We start from the raw sequence: 22,084 nt of genomic DNA on the forward strand, positions 1-22,084 counted from the left end.
CCTAAAACCCTCACAGGAATCTCTAAATGGTGAAATCCCATTTAAAATAAAAATGAGACTGCACCTACTTCCCTCAGCATAGTGGCTGCAACCCTGGGAGTCCAAAGATGTACTCATGAAGTAGATCACCCGCGTTCGTCTTACCCTGCTCTGTACTGTCTCCATTTGAAAATCCGTATTTCAGCGGCGTGCTGAGATGAGGTTGAGTCATTGTGACATATGCATGGCGGCGGGGGGTGGGTAGAGAAAGGTTGAACCAAAACCTTACCTTGAAGCCTATCTTTGTTTCCTTCAGAAATACCCCATATTGGGCGCCTGGGTGGCTCAGTTGGTTAAGCGACTGCCTTCGGCTCAGGTCATGATCCTGGAGTCCCGGGATCGAGTCCCGCATCGGGCTCCCTGCTCAGCAGGGAGTCTGCTTCTCCCTCTGACCCTCCCCCCTCTCATGCTCTCTCTCTCTCATTCTCTCTCTCAAATAAATAAATAAAATCTTAAAAAAAAAAAAGAAATATCCCATATCTGGCCATAAAGTCTCAAAATTCACAGCAGTCTTAAAAGTCCAGTGCTCTTCCTCCATCAAATGCTTTGCACACTAATGACAGTAATCAATGATTTCAAGATTAGAGCGGTTGCCAATGACATGTTTAGTGACATGAGGAGGGAAATACCCCTCTAAGGTCAATAAGGAAACTTTGAGGCAGCTTTCCCTTCCGTGTCACTTTTCACACTGTTCACTTGACTCTTGCTTCCCCACCAGATTCTCTACACAGGAGTCGTGGTATATGCACCTGCATTAGCACTCAATCAAGGTGAGTCACTGATACTCCCTTGGATACTCTCCATCTTTTGTATGCTTACATTCTCACCTTGAGAAATATACATCCATCTTGTTGGGGAGACATTCCTGCGGTTAGGGGCTCTAATTACTGTAGTCATCACGATAGAGAGCTCCAAAAATCAAACATTGAAAATAGTGCTGGGTGTAATATGTAACTGATGAATCATTAAATTCCACCCCTGAAAATAATAATATACTATATGTTAACTAACTTGAATTTAAATAAAATCTAAAAAAAGAGAGAGAGAGAAAAGAAGGTAAATAATTAATTACTTGATTTGCCCACAAGGTTTCAAACACCCAGTTTGATTGTCATTTAGTTGTTTGTTCTGTTTTTCTGAAATGATGGCAGTTTTGGTATTGCATACACACAACCACTAAAGACGTTTATAATGTATGATCCTGTCTCAGGGGTTTCATGAAGTCGATAATCTGAATACAGGAGTAAAAGGTACTCGTAGGAATTATTTTAAAACTTATAGACATTGGGGAGGGTATGTACTATGGTGAGCGCTGTGAATTATGTAAGACTGTTGATCACAGACCTGTACCTCTGAAACAAATAATACATTATATGTTTTAAAAAAAAGGGAGAGAAGAAGATAGCAGGAGGGGAAGAATGAAGAGGGGGAAATTGGAGGGGGAGACGAACTATGAGAGACTATGGACTCTGAGAAACAAACTGAGGATTCTAGAGGGGAGGGGGGTGGGAGGATGGGTTAGCCTGGTGGTGGGTATTGAGGAGGGCACATTCTGCATGGAGCACTGGGTGTTGTGCACAAACAATAAATCATGGAACACTTCCTCTAAAACTAATGATGTAATGTATGGTGATGAACATAACATAATAATAAAAAAAAAACTTATACTTGACCTTTTTGAGGGAATAGAATCCTAGAAACAAGAGTTAAAAAAAGATTAAAATAACTTTCATAATAATACCTATAATATTAGAAGTCTTCAATATTCAATTTAATCATGCTCTGCACTTATATTGAGACACATTTATTCAGGGCTGAGGTTTAGGGGGTTTCAAAGTCCTCAGCCTAACTTCGTTAAGAAAAAGCAAACAAACAGTTGGTGCAAAGACCAGAAGCTACAGAATTTTAGGAGGAAAGATTTGGCTTTTAACATTACCTAAAAGTTATAGACTGAGTTGAAGTATAACACTGTAATAAAACAATCTTTATCAGAGGTGAATGTAATAAGAGAAAATTTTAATTTGATTTCCATTTGCCCACAAAGAACACTGACAAAAATATTGTGACTTTTTTCTCATAAACCTTGATCTTCTACTTTTCTCAGAGAAACTTCTTTCAATATTTTTTCTTCTTTTCTAGTGACTGGGTTTGATCTCTGGGGCTCTGTGTTTGCAACAGGAATTGTTTGCACATTCTACTGTACCCTGGTATGTATCTAACTGTGAAAAAGTATTTAGAACCATCTCCTAATATGGGATAAGGGCAAACCTCCAACAACAGGGCATCTAATTATAGCAGAAATTGCTATTCCAAAATTAAAGAGAAATTTGCTGGCTTCTCTGTCACAGTTTCCTGAGGAAGGTGCTGTTCTTTTATTTAAAATTCTTTCAGTGCCATTAGCAGAATTGGGTTCTGGGCTCATTTGAGAAAGCCATGGCAAAGAAAAGATTTCATGGAAGAAATCCCTTCTTGCTAAGAGGATAAGTGACCATGTGCAACTGCCAAGAAAACAATGTGCCTGTTAACAGTAATTATGAACCCTAGATAGCATACACTTCATTGTCTAGTGATTGAGAAATGCACAATGCATATATGAATGATCAAGGATGGCTGGTATTTTGTAAACTTGAGGATTCCACAGCTTGTTGTTTTTTCTTATTTATGGATAAGCTTGGATTACAGTACCATTTGGCTTAACACATGCTCAGTTTTTCATCAAGGAATCTGGGTGGTATTGGCAACGTACTTACGTAATTGTTAAAATCTGTTTAGTTCAACAAACATTCATTGAGCACCTATTATTTATCATGCTTTGCAATGGGAAGCTTTATTCTTCTGAATCCTTGGCATCCATAGACAGAGGCTGTAAGCAACCAGTTAAAAATATGGCACTGGTTTTCAGAAAGCTGGATTTTCTTTCTTCCTCTATAGAGGAAAACAAAGTAATCCTATATTATCATCGAGCAGACCATCCAGATATTTTGGTATTGTGTGCATATCAGATACTCTTTGAACATAGATCATGAAATATACAATTTAAAAATGTCCTTTTCATACACACAATTCTCACCATTTCTTTTGCACTACAGAGTTTTGTCTTTTTTTTTTTTTTCCCGTTCCATTCTCACTACCATAGCTCTATTCCAGACACACGTCTCTTACCTGGGTTAAAAATAAGCTCCTGCTCCTTATATGTCTGGCCATACGTGACAGATTAGTTGCTCCAAAGCATCTATCCATACAAGGATGACTAGACACATTGCCAGGGACACTGAAGGCAGCCTTCTTAGCAACAATAATGGAAGGCAGAAACAGTGAAATAATATCTTCAAAGCATGGATGGAAAACAACTGTCAACCTAAAATTGTGTATTCAGCAATACTAACTTTTAAGAACTGTCAAGAACCAAGAGAATTTACCACTAATCTATCTTTCCCTGAGAAAAACCTAGAGGAAGTACTTTGGGAAGAAAGAAAATGATCCAGTTTTGGATAGAAGAAGTAATGATAAGAAAATAAAAGAGTAAACATTTAGTAAGTCTAGTCAAACAATTTTTGGTGCTCGATGATAAAAAAATAATTTTATAGTATAGTATAGTATACCATACATATCTAATTATATTTTATAATTTATAATATAATATACTACTGCTACTTCTACTTATTATTATTATATGTAATTTTGGGATTAAGAAAAAGAATAACCCTCATTTGGACAACAATAGCATGTAAATCAAGAAGACAGTAATCAGAGTTGACAATTTTATCATCTTTGAATTGTTGAGGATTAAGATATTCTTTAAATTTAGACTCTAACTTAAAAATCTGCAGCAAAATTTCAAGGGGACCCATTTAAATAAAATGTCAAAGTGGAAAAAGGGAATTAAAACAAGACAAAACAAAACCTCAAGTGATTTAAGCAAGAGAAGAGGATAAAAATAGAGAAGGCACAAACAGAAACAAAAAGTAATGTTAGAAACAAGTCTGGATATTGTCATAATAGCAATAAGCTAAAATGAACTAAATTTGCTACCTCTTAATTGGTTTCAGTGCTTCTCTCCACTCTGCGTGCTTCTGGAAGATTAATCTTAATCACCTATTACTTCATGCCACTTAACTGACCCAATTCTCTTCTCACTTCCTATTGTTCCCAGGATAAAGTATAAGCCTCTTAGCCTAGTGTTGGAAATCTTTTATGATGTGAGTCAATCCGCCCATCTAATCCCTTACAGCACCTCTGTCCCATCTTTTCTCTCTCTAGCCAGGCTACAGGCTTTTGGATCCCACTCCAGTGGTGGCTTATTTGTCCAACACATGTTGCTCATGCTGCAGTTTCTTTAACATCCTGAGGATGGTTGGATATCTAAGATAAACGGTGGAAGAGATTAAAACAATAAGTGATTCCTGCCATTCAGGGGCTTGCAATCTAGTGAAGTAAACATTAGATTTCAAACAACACAGACTGATTAAATACATCAGTGACACTGCTCTATCAGGGTTATAGGTCAGTGTGTGTGTTTTGCGGGGGGGTGTCTCACAGTATGAAGAAGTTATAGAGTCAGAGAAATTTTCATGGTGACTATAATCTGTCCTTTTTTTTGGAAGATTTTATTTATTTATTTGACACAGAGAGACAAAGCTAGAGAAGGAACACAAGCAGGGGGAGTGGGAGAGGGAGAAGTAGGCTTCCTGCTGAACAGAGAGGCCAACGCGGGGCTCCATCCCAAGACCCTGGGATCATGACCTGAGCTGCAGGCAGACGCTTAACAACTGAGCCACCCAGAGGCCCCTATAATCTGTCTTTTGATGTACATTTGATAAAGTGGTTTGTTCTCTTGCCTCATGTCTAGCTGAAGTTCAAAAATATGCATAAGGCTTTTGCATATTTTTGCATAACCAATAGCAAGTAGCTGCTGAAAACTGAGCTCTGGGATATTTGGTCTTCATATCACTAAAATCTGATGTTGTGACTTGGGTTTAGAAGGCTTAATGTCTTTAGAGAAAATCACAATACTATTACTTGGGAGGTAGGAGGTAAATATTGATTATTCCTCAAGTCAGGATGTGAACACAATATACAAATACAGTGCCTCAGGCAGGGGCTTTAATGTCTATTTATCAAATTGCATTCTAATTACAAAAGAAATGGTGGGACAATCCCAACGTCTTCTTTCTTCTCAAGATAAAGATGAAACCTGTCATCTTTTCGCAGAAGTTCTTGACACTCTGGAGGAGTAACTGGGGATGACAATTCTATTTTTCAATGTTAAAAATATCACATCCTTCCATTCTCATAGTGCTTATTCATTTTCAAAGCATTTTTTTTTATATCACTTCATTTAATCTTTCCCAATTTGCTCATTCCACCTCACTGTGATCCTCAGGGATTCTATACCTGGATTACTCCAGGAGCCTCTTTCTCGCCTCCTTTCCTCTTGCCCACGTGTTCTCAACTAGAATTGTACTTTAGAATTCCTGTCGGAGCTTTCAGAAAAATATTTAAGACTGGATCCCAACCCAGACTTCAATTTATTCAGAATCCTTGGGTGCTAGGACATTGGCGTTTGTTTGTTTTCAAAATTCCCCAAAGGATTCTACAGAGGATCCAGTTTTGATAACGAGCACACTAACCTCTTCCCTCATCACTCTGTCCTGAGTTCTGCTGTGAGATTTATCCTCCGCAAAGTCTGCCTTGCCCACCTCACTCTTTGACCATCGTCTAGCTCTTAAAACTCCTTTCTCCATGAATGTCTGGAATCTATCATTCTTTCCTAGTTCTTTTCTTTTTTCTCAGCATTCTAGCATCTCAGTTCCCCCAAATTTATTTACTGCCACTAAATTTACGAAAAAAAAAACCCTCATGTTTGTATAAGCCAGACCCAGATGATTATCCTTAATTTCCCCACTTCTTCATCATCTGTATTCAATTATTTACAAGTTGTGTTGATTTGACCTCCCAGTTATCTTTCAAGTCCATCCATTTCTTTCCATCTCTACCCTGCTGCAAACCTGCTTCAAACCTCTGTCCTCTTGGGCACAGACTACTGAAATCAACTCTGAGTGTATCTCTCACTCCTTCTTTTCCTTGGTCCAGAAATCTGCTATCCACACAACCACCCCTGAAACCAATATGAAGCAAACAAATAAAATCTCTCATCATGTAAATCTCTTTAATGCTTTCTCATTGCTCTTAAGAAATCATTTAAGTAGCCTTGCCAAAACCCATGTGTTCTGGCCTCTAGCAAATTCAGCAACCTCCCTTCGGGCATTCTGTATATGCCTCAATCTATATATTCTAGCATTCTTTCATTTCTCCAGGCAGCCATGCATCTCCATCCTTCACATATGTGGTTCCCCTCTCTTGTCCTCTGTACCAGGTAAATTCCTACTCGTTCTTCATAACATAGATTGAGAAAGAAAGATGAAAGAAAGAAAGAAAGAAAGAAAGAAAGAAAGAAAGAAAGAAAGAAAGAAAGAAAGAAAGAAAGAAAGAGAAGAAAGAAAGAAAGAAAGAAAGAAAGAAAGAAAGAAAGAAAGAGAGAGAGAGAGAGAGAGAGAGAGAGGAGGGAGGGAGGGAGGGAGGGAGGGAAGGAAGGAAGGAAGGAAGGAAGGAAGGAAGGAAAGAAAGATTGCATCAGCAGAGAGGTTGTAAAGAATTGGAGGACTTACAGCCTTCCTTTCCGAGAACTCACATCTATTCTCTCCATTTTAGGGAGGATTAAAAGCAGTTGTGTGGACAGATACATTTCAGATGGTTGTCATGATTGTGGGATTTTTAACGGTTCTCATTCAAGGATCAGCTCATGCTGGAGGATTACACAATGTCATAGAACAATCAACAAATGGATCTCGACTAAATATATTTGAGTACGTCCAATACTAGTTTTTCGTGTTTTATAAAGATTTAGCTGTATAACCTCAGCTAACTAAAATAATATTTGGGCATCAAAGGAACATCTTTGTTCACTCAATTCTCTCTGCCTCATAGCTTTGATGTAGATCCTCTCAGGCGGCACACTTTTTGGACAATCTCGGTGGGAGGAACTTTTACATGGCTCGGGATCTATGGAGTTAATCAGTCTACCATACAGCGATGCATCTCTTGCAAAACAGAAAAACATGCAAAACTGTAAGTTATAAATAAACATTTCAGTTTTCTTAGCCTTCATTGGGTACTTATTATATGCTTCCGCGTGTGTGTGTGTGTGTGTGTGTGTGTGTGTGTGTGAGAGAGAGAGAGAGAGAGAGAAATGGAAAGTTTTATTTAACCCTCTAAGCAATTTTTTGAGGCAGGCATTACTACTCCCATCTCAGCAAGGAAGTGGGTTTGAACTTCCGTCTCTCTGCCTTTGCTCTCCTCTACACCATTTGCTGCCTGCACTTACTGAGAACTCACTAGGTGAAATTAGGTGCCCTGGGTGGCAATGCAGAAGTAAATAGCATGTTTTGCCTCCTCAGAGTTTCTGTGATGAGATAGCCCTTATGAGTGACTTGACCTGTGGTCTCAATCAATTCAGCTTCTATTTTTCTTTGATGGGTATATCCTTAAATTTTCCAAGGAGAGGTTTAAAAGAAGGAAAGCCAAGGTAATGAGGTAAGTCACAGTGGGGCTTTTGCCAACCCAACTCCCGCCGAGCCGGCAGTCACCAGTCTTGCCAGGCGTGCTCGCCCTGACAGACCCCAGCAGGGGCACAGCTTGGGAAGCCTCTTCCAAGCCCTGCAAGCATCCCGTGCTCTAGAACAGGGATTGAAGGAAGTTCTGTATTATTCTGCAGACCTGGCAGAAATAAGCTAGACATGCATCTAAAATGGACATTTTATCCTCATTGTTCTGTCCAAATTTCCAGCATCCCCAGATTTGTCGGGATGTCCTTAACTTTTCTTTGAGTGAGAAACAGCCACTGTGGGGGCGCCTGGGTGGCTCAGATGGTTAAGCGTCTGCCTTCGGCTCAGGTCATGATCCCAGGGTCCCAGGATCGAGTCCCGCATTGGGCTCCCTGCTAGGCGGGGAGCCTGCTTCTCTCCCTCTGCCTCTGCCTCTCTCTCTCTCTCTGACTTTCATGAATAAATAAATAAATAAATAATTTTAAAAAAAAGAAACAGCCACTGTGAATATTTCCCCAACTGATTTTAAAATACTTTCAATGCATAGGCTGAATAGAAGATAACATTGCTGGGACATGGTTCACTGTTTTGTAACTTGAATTCCAAAAGAGACTATATTTCTTATATATTTCACACACTCACAGAAGGAAGAATTGAAGGCATTATCTAGTATTCCATTAATTTGCTGATAACATATTCATATCCTATTACAATAAATAATGTTAACAAACCCTCCATACAAGATCATCACTTTATCAAATAGCTGAATTACTGGAAATGTATTTAAGATCAAGTGTGACTTTGATCTCACAATTCCTTTAAAATTAAAGTTCATTTAGGGGTACTTGGCTGGCTCAGTTGGTAGAACACGTAACTCTTGATCTTGGGGTTGCAAGTTCCACATTGGGTGTAGAGCTTACTTCACAAAAATAAATAGATAAAATTAAAATTCATTTAAAATTCTGCTTTAAAATAGAGTTGACTGTATCTCTAAAAGGATCTTTTGGTGAAATAAACAATAATTCTCTGCTACATCTAGATTGTTTTTAATCTTATGTATTTATGTTATATTATTTTTTCTTGTGAACATGTCTAATTTCCCCCATTACAACAATAATAGTGTGTACTCCCAAGTGTGTGCTTGTGTTTGTGTATCTTTAAGACTCATTTAGCGAGTTAGTTTAAATCAAGCAAAAGTTGATACAATTACATTCATAATAGTTGCTTGGGGTTTGGAATTTATTGCATGACTATTTAATGGGTATGAGAACTGTCAGAAAAGGAGAGATATTCATGGAGAAAAAAATGTACACACTTTCCTAAGCATTTAGGATTGCAACTTCTGCTTCCACCCATCCCCACTTCTGTGGAAGGACCAAAGCTATGATAGGAATTTTGTGAGAATAAGGAAAGATGGAAAAATAAAAATTCTCTTTAGAAAAGACTTCCCTGAGAGAATCCAAATTGGTTTAGTTACTACAGTTCAGGAAAGAGAAATCAGTCAAAATGGCCAGTCCAGTTGAAGTGCATGCAGGTGGAAGGAAGCCTGCAGTGGGGATGTGTCATTTGTCACCCAGCTGAAGCCTCAAGGTCACTATGGGGGGCAACAGGAGGCCACTCGGAGCCAGCTGCCAGTTTGCTCTCACCTAGGAGGCTGTGCAGGATGTTGATTAAATGCTCTACTTCCGTTCAATTATCTGAGAGCTTGGTGTCATTAAAACATTCCATCAGAGTTTAAGGAAAGCTCTGCTACTTGGGGAAAATACATCCTGAAACATACATAGGTGAAAATAGATCCATAACGTTCATACTGAATGTGTCCATGGGTTAAAACCAGGAGCGACTCATTATATGTGCATATTTCATGGCCAGGAATGCGGATTACTTACTCACGAATTACTCACATCACTGATTGATGTTAAGCTTTATTGACCTTCCTCACACCTGGAAATAATATCACCCACCATGTGATTTTAGATGTGCTCCCTGGAAGCTGACTTCACCTCCTCTTTTTTCTAGTTTATCTTTAAAGATTGCTGATCATAAAAGGTGCCATGAGGGTAATAGGGGCTGATGCATGTTCTCTAGTCCCTTCCCATCTCCATCCCATCTCCTGGCTAAGACGAGCACACCCACACAAGTCACTTTTGTTCTATTCCTACTGCCTTAGTTTATTTTCCTCATTTACATCTAAAATCATTGTATTCATTTATTTCATTTCAGTGATGATCTGTTTCTAATCCCAGAATTTAACCTCCATGAGGGTGGGTTCTGTGTTGCTCACTGCCTTACCCTGGGGCCTAGAAGAGCTGGTATATAGAGATGCCTGATAAATATTTTTTTAATGAATCAATGAAGTGGCTTAAGTTACAAGATTCCGTAAAGAATCAAAGTCCATTTCTAATGAAAAACAAATTCACAACACAAGGACTTTAACATTCAGTACAATTTTGCCATTGGTTTCTCATTTCCCATAGTTGACTGGTGAAGCTTAAAATTGTTTTGGGTAATGTATGAATGTATGGCTATATAACCTACATCTCTTTTTACAGAATGTAACTCATTCATTCCTCATACTAGTCCCATAATAGAAGTAGAGCAGGTGTGTTAACACTCTTTTTACAGATGATATAACTGCCTCAGAATGTCATATGACTTGTCTAACATCAGATGGTTGAGAATAAAGTCTTCTGATTCACGGCCCAAGGTTCTTTTAAAAAAAATAAATGATATGAGGAGTATAATCATATTGTACTGAATTTCTACCATTCATTCATTCAATTATTTATTACCAAAAATAATTTCAAGTCTGCTAAGTGCCAGCACAATTCTATAGCACTGTGTTTGTTTGAGTGGGGGAAACTAATAATAAGCAAATGAATATATTATACACTTTTAGATAATGATAAGTGCTGTAAAGATGTAAAACAGTATAAGAAGTAGAAAGAGCAGAGACGCAGTTTCAGAAAAAGATGGTCAGGGAGGGCTCTCTAGGAGGTGGCCTAAGTAAAGGTTTGAATAAAGTTGCCCAGAAGGGAGGATAGCAAGAGTACAATCAAGGCAGTTAATAGGTATTGACCACCTCATATATTAATTGTATTCCCAAAAGGCTATCTTTAAATCAACCCCTCTAAACAAAAACAAGCCAATACAACTCCACAAGAAACATTGTTAGAAAACTCTAAAGGAAGTAACTTCTAGGATAAGTCCCTTTTCTAATGTAAATAGTATGAAATAGAAGCTTCCAAACGAGAGAATAATTTAACCAGATTTGCTGCATAAATGAGTAGTTTGGCTCAAGGGTTTTCTGAAAGCTAGGTACACCTGTACAGTATGGTTTTTCGGAGGCTTTGAAATTAATGTGTGTCCTTACATTTAAATGTGGATGTATCTGATTCCCTTCGAACAATGACTTGATCCAAGAAAATTCCCACTGTTGCTCTCTTGGCCCTTTGAAACTCTCCAGAATGAGGTTGTTTATAAAATTCCAGCCCACTTTCTAGTCTTCCCTGAGATTAAGAAAACTAGTGGGGCGCCTGGGTGGTGTAGTCGGTTAAGCGTCTGGCTCTTGATTTCAACTCAGGTCATGATGTCAAGGTTGTTGAGATGAGCCCCGTGTTGAGCTCTGTGCTGGGCGTGGAGACTGCTTGGGATTCTCTCCCTTCCTTTTATTCTGCCTCCCGCCCGCACTGTCTCTAAGTAAATAAATAAAATCTTTTAAAAAAAAAACCCCGAAAACTAGTAATATTTTGACTTTCAAAAACCAACAATGAATACAAAATAACCATAGGAGACTGCCAAAGCACTCAAACTGGAATTAAGTGTATCTCTGTGTTGTACAAATAAAAAGAATTGCTCCCCAGAATATGGGTAAAATGACCTTAGGTTTTGCATACTTTCTGTTATCTTTTTTAAAAAAAACCCTCAACTTTAAATTTCATCTAAATCAGTCTCCAAAGTGATTATTTCCAAAATGTGTCTACTTCTACATTTATCTCATTATCCCTCTGGAAGAAAAGGTGTTAAAATGTAAGTTCACTTTTTGACAGTTTTATGAATTGAGTGGGGGGAAAATCACTGTAAGTTATATAATATGAGTGATCGGTATGTGAAATTTCATCCACCACACATTGAGATTTTGCAGAAAAACTCCTAATTTCAAAAGAAAAGCCATCAAAAATCTACCTCATTCAAATTTTGTCACCAGTCTAAAAGTGTAACGTTCCCAAACAAACAAAAATTGCAAAAGTATAAAGTGTAGTGATTCTTGAAGGCTGTGGAATTTTATTTTATAGCAAAAATCCCCCAAAATTTTTACCATGGATTTTGGGTGATGTCTTTATCATACTGTGATATGGTGTAGAGGCTACCAATAGATCTTTGTGTTTTTTTCTAGAGCCTTGTATTTTAACTTGTTGGGTCTCTGGATCATTCTGGTGTGTGCTGTCTTCTCTGGCTTAATCATGTACTCCCACTTCAGAGATTGTGACCCTTGGACTTCTGGCATTATCTCAGCGCCAGACCAGGTATGTGTTCGCTTGGGACCAGTGGGGAAATGGCTGAGATGAATGAGTTCATAATGAGTATTATGGTTTCTGGCCATGAATGAGTAATATGGGTTCTTCCTTTTTTTCCACCTGGATCTCAAGCCACTTCCTAAGCCCAAGAGAGTTGATTTCTTTCTTCTCCTCTTGGGTGGTATCACCACACACCAGGTTTTAAAATGGTGGAGTGACACATAAAAAGGTATCTCACCTTGTCCATGAAGATAAGGCCAGGGGCCAGGGGTCAGGGCAAGGCTGGGGAGAGTGGAAGTTGGGCTTGAACCCATGGCTTGGTTGTCAATGCAGACTTTCAATTCTTTTTTTCTGTATGTCTCAAGGTTGATTAAAGATGTTTTATTCTCAAATTGAAGAAAATTACCTTTAATTCTATATAGCTTCTGCTCATGGCTTCTCATCATAGCTTAAACACCATCACCCCAATATACTACATTAAAAAATGAAGGGGGGAAATTGGAGGGGGAGATGAACCATGAGAGACTATGGACTCTGAGAAACAAACTGAGGGTTCTATAGGGGAGGGGGTGGGGGGATGGGTTAGCCTGGTGATGGGTATTAAAGAGGGCACGTTCTGCATGGAGCACTGGGTGTTATATGCAAACAATGACTCATGGAACACTACATCAAAAACTAATGATGTAATGTATGGTGATTAACATAACATAATAAAATAAAATTTTTTTTAAAAAGTGCTTTCAAAAACTCCATTTATGGAGGATGTGTTCAAGAGGAACCATCACTCTCTCCCCGCTCTATATTCCACTGTCCCCTCTATCCCAGGGGGGCTCCTCTCTCACAAATCTGACTACAAGGTAGAACCATAATACCTAGATTCCCTGAAGATGAGTTTTAAGCATTTGTTGTTAGGATTTAACTGCTAACATTAAGGGTAGACAGGCAAGAAAATGGCATATATTGCAAACATAGGAGAAATAAAACAAGTTCCTGAACCTTCTAAAGTCCATCCAACCCTTTTCCCTAATATCAGCTGCCCTTGCCCACCCCCCACCTCCCCTCCAGCTGGAGCTGGACCTCAGGTCCATGAAATCGGATTAATCATAACCTCAACTGCCAGCATGTAACAACCTGAGTCTTCGCAAACTCCTCTATTATTTTATTTTTTTGTCTTTTTTTCCCACCTCCTTTTGCTAGAAAGTGATGTTTTCACATTTCAGACTCTGCTGCTAAGGCCACTAATCCTATCTTGTTTTACCTCCTTCAGCTGATGCCATACTTCGTCATGGAGATATTTTCCACGATGCCAGGACTGCCTGGACTCTTCGTGGCTTGTGCCTTCAGCGGAACTCTGAGGTTAGTATATCGACAACTCTCCGCTCTGACGACGTGGAGGTTGATGACAGTGGTGATGGCAAGTCCAGTGAGGTGACAAGGGTGACGGTGGTCATAATCACCACTACTTACTGCGTACTTACTGTGTGTCAGCTGCCCTGATGAATGCTTTGTTGTATGAGATGGAAACTTGTGAAACTTCATGAAGTAGTTTGGATTTGAAGATCAATAGGAAGGTATTAGAAGTGTTAACCTTAAAAATAAAAACCACCAATGATCTTACCAGCAAAAAATGGGTTTATTGGGGAATAAAAGAGAATTGCAATAAGGGACAAGTAAGTTGAGGCAAAACCATAGGTGAGTGTGAGGAACAAAGGAGAGGTCTGTCTTTTTGAGGAGAAAAGGAGTAAGTTGGGAAGGCTGTTATGAACTAAAAGACCAATTGGAGTAAATCGGGAGTTCAAAGCATGGTGGCTTTTCATTGGCTGAGTGGTTGCTGGGGGGAAAGAGGTGCTTTCCCTCTGGCTGGGATAGAGTAGTATCCAAGTACAAGGTCAAGCCTGTGTAAGGTCTAGTCCCTCTCTTCCTGATGGGTCTGCAGTAGAAGTGGTAAGGCATGATTTTGTGGTAGGGCATGATTTTGTGAGGAGAAAAAGAGTAAATGGCTCTTAGATTTTACCATTAAATGTGATATCAAGTTTTAATTTGAAAGATACTATTTACATTTAAGAATACTTATTTAAGGGGCACCAGGGTGGCTCAGTCAGTTAAGGGTCCCACTCTTGGTTTGGGCTCAGGTTGTGATCTAAAGGTCCTGAGATGGAGCCCTGTGTTGGGCTGTGCACTTAGTACAGAGTCTGCTTGAGATTCTCTCTCTCTCTCTCCTGCTCCTCCTGCTTGTGCTCCCACTCTCTCTCTCTAAAATAAATAAATAAATCTTAAAAAAAGAATATCATTTAAGTTAATAAATTGTAAAAAAGAACAAAATGCATATACTTATTCTACTTTTAGGAAAGTTTTTATTGGAGATATTGAATTTTATTAAATTTTTGGCATTTTTGAAGTGTTTTTTTTAACTTTTGGCATATTAATATGTTGACATATATCCAAATTAGCAATATCCTTGAATTCATATAATGACTTGAACTTGCTTCTGGTGTAATTCTGATTTAGTTTACTACTGAATTATTTTTGCTAATATTCTTTTTAGGATTTTGCTTCAGTAACACAAAGTGTTATTATTCCGTGGTGTTGAGATTAAGATCTCAGGGAAACTTGGGACAGAAAAAATGAGCACCAGAGGATCAGTCACAAAGAAGGGTGGCACTCTAGCTTTTATTTTGTCCCTCTCTATAGAGCTTTACTTATTTATCTTTTTCTCTTACTCTAAGGCTGAGTCTCTCCAGATTAAAGAACATGTAGTTGTCAACAGATAATTCCCCCATAAGAGAATGGATGGCTCTTTTGGTCTCAAGCCCAAAACTTCTAAGAGAGGGACACAGTGGACACTTCATGCTATAGAGAGATTCCTTCTGCTACAACCTTAAGTCAGATGTTGAGTTGAGAAAGGAAAAGACAGGAATAGGGATACAATAAATAGATAGTGGTTGAGGGATAGGAAAAATTAAAAAGAAAGATTTCTATCATCTTAAAGAAGCTTTAGAATCTGAGAAATTGGCATATGGATAATATACCTGATTACAAAGGCAATGCAGGAGAGGTTCTATATGGGCCAAATTCAGCGTTTTGCTTCCTCTCTCTCAAAGGATTTGAGAGTCAACCCTAATGTTTGAGACTTTCAGATGATGTATTTTGAGACAAAACTGTTGGGAATGTGGACTCTTTTTATTTGGACACCTACTTTCCTTATTTGACTTTCATGGAGCTGCAGATAGAAGGGGAGTCTGGCAAGAAACACGCACCATGCATTGATTCTCAGGAAAAAGGGAATGTATCTCAAAGTACTTACAGTTTCAATTCCCTAGAAATGGGTTTTAGGAAATTTCTACTTGCTGTATCTGCCTCTTAGGAAAGGAACTTTTAATTTTGCATGTGATGGACCTGGAACTATTCCAACTAAAGTAAGCTACAGCTAAAATTAATGGTACCATTATCCTGCATTACAGAAAAAAGAAAAAGTTTGAATTTTCTCCCATGCTGTTGGCACAGCTCTAGCTTGTCTTCAGATGAGGACTGGAGGATAATAAAACAATTAGCTACTGAATATCAGCGGAAAATTTACAAACAGATGGCCAGATTTTGTTCATCAGCTGGTTTCTTTTCCAGAACTTTTGTTTGTGGTTGTGATTTTGCATAACATGAATTTAATACTGTTATCTATTCTACTACCTAAAATATTCCTGGTCTGTATGAGGAATTAAATAAGCTTTCATGCTATTCTTTTTTTTTTTTTTTTAAGATTTTATTTATTTATTTGAGAGAGAGAGAATGAGAGAGAGCACATGAGAGGGGGAGGGTCAGAGGGAGAAGCAGACTCCCCGCCAAGCAGGGAGCCCGATGCGGGACTCGATCCAGGGACTTGATCCAGGGTCTCGATCCAGGGACTCCAGGATCATGACCTGAGCCGAAGGCAGTCGCTTAACCAACTGAGCCACCCAGGCACCCAAGCTTTCATGCTATTCTTAAAAGAAAACCTCAACGTCCAGGTTCTCTGTCATCAAAGTGAGTTTTTGGGCCATAAGACTGGACTCTGGTTGAAAAGTCAGAGAGAATATTAAATCTTTATGTAGTTTTAGTCTTTGCCCATTTTCCATCCTATCTTTTGCTCCATTCTCCCTTACTGATTGCATTCTTACCACCCTGGGGGCTTCAGGTTGTTGAATGCAATAAGCTTTCCAGCTAGAGGCATTTAAATGTAATTTTCCCTTTGCTCTAGAACCTCTTTTTTCCCAATTTGCATCGGTCCTTTCAGTGTCTATCTTAATCATCATTTCCTAAGGGAAGAATCCCCTAACTTCAAATCAGCTTAGGATCCTGCAAGGCATATTTTCGTAGCACCTTATTTTCCTTCCTAACAACTGTGATCAATTGTGTAATTGGTTGTTGAATGTCTGTGTTGCCGAGTATAAGGTCTATGTTTTTCTGGTTCACCATGGTATGCCTAGTACCTAGAATGAAGAGATGCATAAATGGTATGAATGGAGGAATGAATGAATGAATGAATGACTAATGAGTGGCAAACTGTACTGATTCCTGGATTAGGATAGTCACTGCTTCAAGTCCAACCTAAATACACACACACATACACACACAACTTTTTACTGCCTGCTAATTCATTGAATGTCTTGTTCAGGGGCACTGGTAGGTATTAGAGCATGAACATCAAGCTTCTTCACTAGAGTTTGAAGAAATCAAAGAGCACAAAGCACAGAGGCAGCTTTGAAGAGTGAGTAGACAGGCCATGTAGCCCACCTGAAGTCCCAGAAGAAGGACATATGTCTGCATCTGTTTTTTGTTTCTAGAGCCCTGCCTTGTCGGTTTGCCCTGAATGATGGGGCAGGCTGGTCAGCTTTATTTAGCTTGGACTATGTTCTCGCTTCTCTCTCCCTGTAGCACCGTGGCTGCCAGCATCAATGCCTTAGCAACGGTGACCTTTGAGGACTTTGTCAAGAGCTGTTTTCCCCATCTCTCCGACAAGCTGAGCACCTGGAGCAGTAAAGGCTTATGTAGGTAGAGCCAATTCATCTTCTACTCCATGTCATGAAATGTGAATATGGTACATGTTACTCAGGACTCACAGGCACAAATGCACACCGAGTGTATGAGGAATTTCACATAAGGATTCACACTTCCAAAGATATCAGGAGGGTAACAGGCAAGAATTACCAGCTAGCTTACCTTTCACCAACCTTCTATTCGACACTCTTCTGTACTCACCCCACACTCTAGACTCATCACTTCAACATCTCTTGCATATGTCTTGCTTTGACCATATTCATCCCTCTACATGGGAAGATGTTCTGCTCACTACGGCCAGTCACTTTGTCTAATAAAGTCAAATTATTTCTTTTTCTTTTTTATAATTTTTATTTATTTATTTACTTACTTACTTATGTATTTATTTTTAGTATAGTTGACACACAGTGTTACATTAGCTTCAGGTGTACAACTTGGGGGTTTGACAAGTTTATACATTATGCCAAATTCTTTTCTGAAGAATTTTTGATTACCAAACTCCTGGTAACCTCCCTTCAAGGAATAATTGCTCCTTGCTTAATCACACAGTTGCATATTATGTTTATGCTCACTGTAGCACTTATCATATTGAATTATAGTTTTACAGAGTTTACTTCTTTTTCAGTATAAACAAATTATATGTTTATTCACTTATTACCAAAAAATGTAGGTAATTGGAGAAAATATATGTACTTTTTAAACAAAATTATGCCTAATTTTGTTCTGGTTGGTTCTTTTTCCTAGGAGAGTGTAGCAAGCATTTTCCTGTGTCATTTTTTTTTAAAGATTATTTATTTATTTATTTGAGAGAGAGAGAATGAGAGACAGAGAGCATGAGAGGGAGGAGGGTCTGAGGGAGAAGCAGACTCCCTGCCGAGCAGGGAGCCCGATGCTGGACTCGATCCCTGGACTCCAGGATCATGACCTGAGCCAAAGGCAGTCGCTTAACCAACTGAGCCACCCAGGTGCCCGCATTTTCCTGTGTCATTTATGCATTATTTGAAAACATGGTTTTTGAATGTTTGCTCTATAGTCTACAAAATGGCTTACTTTTTTATTTTATATTGTTACTTTTTAGAATCTTTTTTCATTTTTTGTAACATTGTGATGATACCCATATACATTAATCTTTGATGGCATCCATAATTTTTTCCTTAGTAAAAACCCCCAACAGAAAATTACCAGATCAAATAATACAAATTCACTGACAGTTCTGGATATATATTATGAAAAATATTTCCAGTGTGGCCCAATTAATAATATTTATGTGTGGCAGCAGTGAGTAGTGACATATTTCTCTGTGCACTTGACATTAGTATTTTTAAAAATTGGCCAAATTCATGGGCAAAATAACATCACATTTTGCTTTAATTTACATTTTTTGATTTATAGTGAATTTTGAACATTTTTCAGATGATGAATAACCACTTGTATTTTTTGTGAAAATCTATGCTTTCTGTTTGTCGATGAGATATTAGAAATTTTGCCTGCAAAATCTCTTCATGTATAAAGGAAATGTGACCTTTGTATATTGCAGAATGTCCCCCAGATTTTTTAAAATACATTTTTGATGTACAGAAATTATAATTACATATTTGATCAAATATGTGTATCATTTCTTTTACTGTTTTATCCATTTCTTTATGCTTACAAATTTCTTCCCATCCAAAACCCATTTATAGATTTCCTTATTTTTTCTAGATTGTAAATGATTTTATATTTCACATTTAATATTAAATGTATTCAAATTATTTGATTTATGATTTATGAAGAGGATCTAAATTTTTTTTTACCTATGTCAGCCAATTTTCTAAGCATCATTAATCCGATAATCTTCACTGGTTGTTAATATTTCAGTGATGATAATATACAATATAAGATTCTTTCATCTGTAAGGATTTGTTTAAGGATCTTATATATTATTTTCATTAAACTGAATTACCAATTGCAGGACAAATACCATCTTGTTGTATATTATAGCTTTATAGTGTTTTATTTAAAATATCTGCTAGAGCAAATCCTCTCACTTTTAGTTTAAAATTAAAATTTTTTTCTATTGTTGCTCTTCTTTACTTTTTTCCTGCAAAAACAAACTTTGGGTTATACATGTTTATTTATGCTTTAGATTGACTTTAAAATACTTTATTGTATGCCATCTAGCTGCACCTCCATCCCAATGGGATTGTATTAAATCTAAAAATGTTTTGGGGAAGAATTGACATCTTTGTAAGCTTTCTATCTAGCAATAGCATTTTTCTATTTAGTAGTATCATGTTTTCTATCCTAGATGTTAATTACACTCACATCTTCCTCCTTCAGCTTTTCCTCCTCTCCCTTCTTCCACTTTTCCTTTTTCTTTCTTCTCCTTTCTATGGTATTATGAATGGGATGCTTTCTCCATAGTATCTTCTAAAGCGTTTATTATCAAAGTGGAAAACCTATAGTTTCTCTGTTTTGTTTTGTAGAGAGCACATATCTGGCCATTTACCCAACCCTTGTTGGTTCTCAAAATTCTAATTGGTTTTCTTTTAGTGAGTGCCTGAAAATACTGAGTTTTATCACCTCTTTATTCTTAAATATTCTTCTAATTTGGGTTGTTAGTTATCCATATGCTTTACTTTTTCTCTTATTTTCATAACTTTTTTCTTTTTCTCTGCACACTTGAAGAACTCAAGTTTTCTCTTGATGTTACTTTGAGTTTTTCACAAAGTAAATTTCTTAACAATCATGATTTTAATTCTGCGATTGTATTTTGTTCCTTACATTTTATTATATAAATTCAATCTTACAGCAAAATTTAAAGACGTTTGCCATAAATTCTCATATATGTATATATATATATACCCCTTAGATTCTCCATTAATATTGTCCTAATCTTGCTTTTTCATATATCCATCCAGCTCCCTATCCATCCATTAATATATCATATATTTGATACATTTAAAAGTAAATTGCAGATATTAGTGTACTTCCCCCTAATTATTTTAGCATACACATTATTAACTAGAATTGAATACTTGCTTAAAACTTTTTATGTAAAATCTACCTACAATAAAATAGACAAATGGTAAGTATACATTTGCTGAGTTTTGACAAATGCATATACCTGTGTAACTCAACCACTAAAGATAAAAATCATCATTACCTTGCAGAGTTCTCTCTTGCTTATTACAGTCAATCCTTCTGCCACCACCACCCGCATCCCCCCACCGGGACAAGTACTATTCTGATGTTTTCCACCATAGATTAGTTTTAGCTCTTCTAGAATGTCATATACATGGAATCACACAGTACACGCTGGTTTTTTTTTTTTTTTTGTAAGACTCCTTTCACTCAGCATGTTTTTGTTTATGAGATTTATCCATGTTGTTTTGTATATCAGTAGTTCATCCCTTTTTATTTCTGAATAGTATGACAGTGTATGGATATACCACAGTTTTTTAAACTTCTAATTCTGTTGATGGACCTAGGGTGTTTCATTTGAGTTTATAATGAATAAAGGAGCTATGAATTCTCTTGTACAAGTCTTTTTGTGAACATATTTTCATTTCTATTTGGTAAATACTTAGGAGTGGAAGTGCTTGGTCAATTACCATTTTTAATTTCTTTATAGTCCTTTCTTAGCTCACTTGGACCCATTTTCATCTAAATTTATTGGTGTTGCACCCTATCTTGCCATTTTTCACCTCACTTGCTTTCTCTTGACCTGAAGTTGTTTGCTTCATTGAGTCTATGTGTTTTTGCATCATATTAAAATTGCTAAACAGTTTCTAAATACTTTTTTTTCTGCTTCCTAAGGTAAATTATTTCTAGAAAGTATACTGTGTATTTCAGATTTTAGGTTAATATATTCATTCCTTTGGTGATATTCTGCATGGATCCTGCATTTCTCTTTTTTTTCTACGTACGCTTGAACAGGGAGAGATCAATGCTGATCACATGTTTGTTAACTAGGTAGGTGAATTGCCTGATTCTACTCACTATCTTGCACAATGGATTAAAGCTAATAGCAGGTGAATGGACATTACTTCCAGTACAATTCTCAATTTCTAAAAGATATTCAGAAATATGCTGGATGACAGTAGAAATTTCTTTTATGCCTATGGTTTATTGTCTGATCCTCTGAGCTGATGTAACACTTGGAATATCCATAGCATTTGCTGCAACTATGGAACTTTCTCTCCTTCCCACATTTACTGCTTTGTTTGAGGTGCCATACACTCCAGGTCTCTATGGAACTGCCACCAATTTCCCCTAAATTTCCTGCCTCGATGGTTTCTATTGATTGTGATCTGGTGGAAGTATAATGTTTGGGGGAGAGAGGGAATGAATCAATTCTCTGGTCAGCACAAAAAAGTAGAACCTCTGGATTGAGAGATGACTGCCTAGAGTTTCATTTAACATATAACTATTGGCCCAGCAGAAGGGAAGTCTGTAGTGGACAGAAAACATGTCTTTTGTTATTTTTTTCAGGTAGGCAGAGTTCTCCTTATTCATGAAGCGGTTCAGAATCAGGGCAAACATTGTTTTTTGCAGTCCAGTCTATCCTCTTTAAAGATAATGAGAATAATTTTAGAATTCCAAAATGTTTTGATTGATCAAACTTGGTTTTTAGTGTTGTGGTGAGCTTCCTTATTTTTCTGGCTTATTGAGAAGTTGAAAAATATTGCATTGAAAGTTGCTAGCATAATTTCATTTTAAGAGTGAGTTCCTGAGGGGCGCCTGGGTGGCTCAGTCATTAAGCATCTGCCTTTGGCTCAGGTCATGATCCCGGGGTCCTGGGATCAAGCCCCCGCATCGGGCTCCCTGCTCCGCAGGAAGCCTGCTTCTCCCTCTCCCACTCCCCCTGCTTGTGTTCCCTCTCTCGCTGTGTCTCTCTCTGTCAAATAAATA

The 22,084-nt window shown here is 37.7% G+C and overlaps 1 protein-coding gene across 1 annotated transcript in view; it reads left to right on the plus strand.

Annotated features, from left to right (window-relative positions):
* SLC5A12 (solute carrier family 5 member 12) overlaps positions 1-22,084 on the plus strand; it is a 45,425-nt gene that overhangs the window by 8,200 nt on the left and 15,141 nt on the right. Inside the window, exons 3-9 of the mRNA XM_045892649.1 lie at positions 758-809; positions 2,179-2,246; positions 6,751-6,905; positions 7,027-7,167; positions 12,040-12,169; positions 13,428-13,516; positions 17,069-17,181. Coding sequence (XP_045748605.1) covers positions 758-809; positions 2,179-2,246; positions 6,751-6,905; positions 7,027-7,167; positions 12,040-12,169; positions 13,428-13,516; positions 17,069-17,181 — 748 coding nt within the window. The remainder of the gene's footprint in view (positions 1-757; positions 810-2,178; positions 2,247-6,750; positions 6,906-7,026; positions 7,168-12,039; positions 12,170-13,427; positions 13,517-17,068; positions 17,182-22,084) is intronic.

The sequence above is a fragment of the Mirounga angustirostris genome, unplaced genomic scaffold (genome assembly GCF_029215605.1).
Source record: "Mirounga angustirostris isolate CCGP_5_RB_7025 unplaced genomic scaffold, mMirAng1.0.hap1 SCAF_13, whole genome shotgun sequence".
Lineage (NCBI taxonomy): Eukaryota > Metazoa > Chordata > Mammalia > Carnivora > Phocidae > Mirounga > Mirounga angustirostris.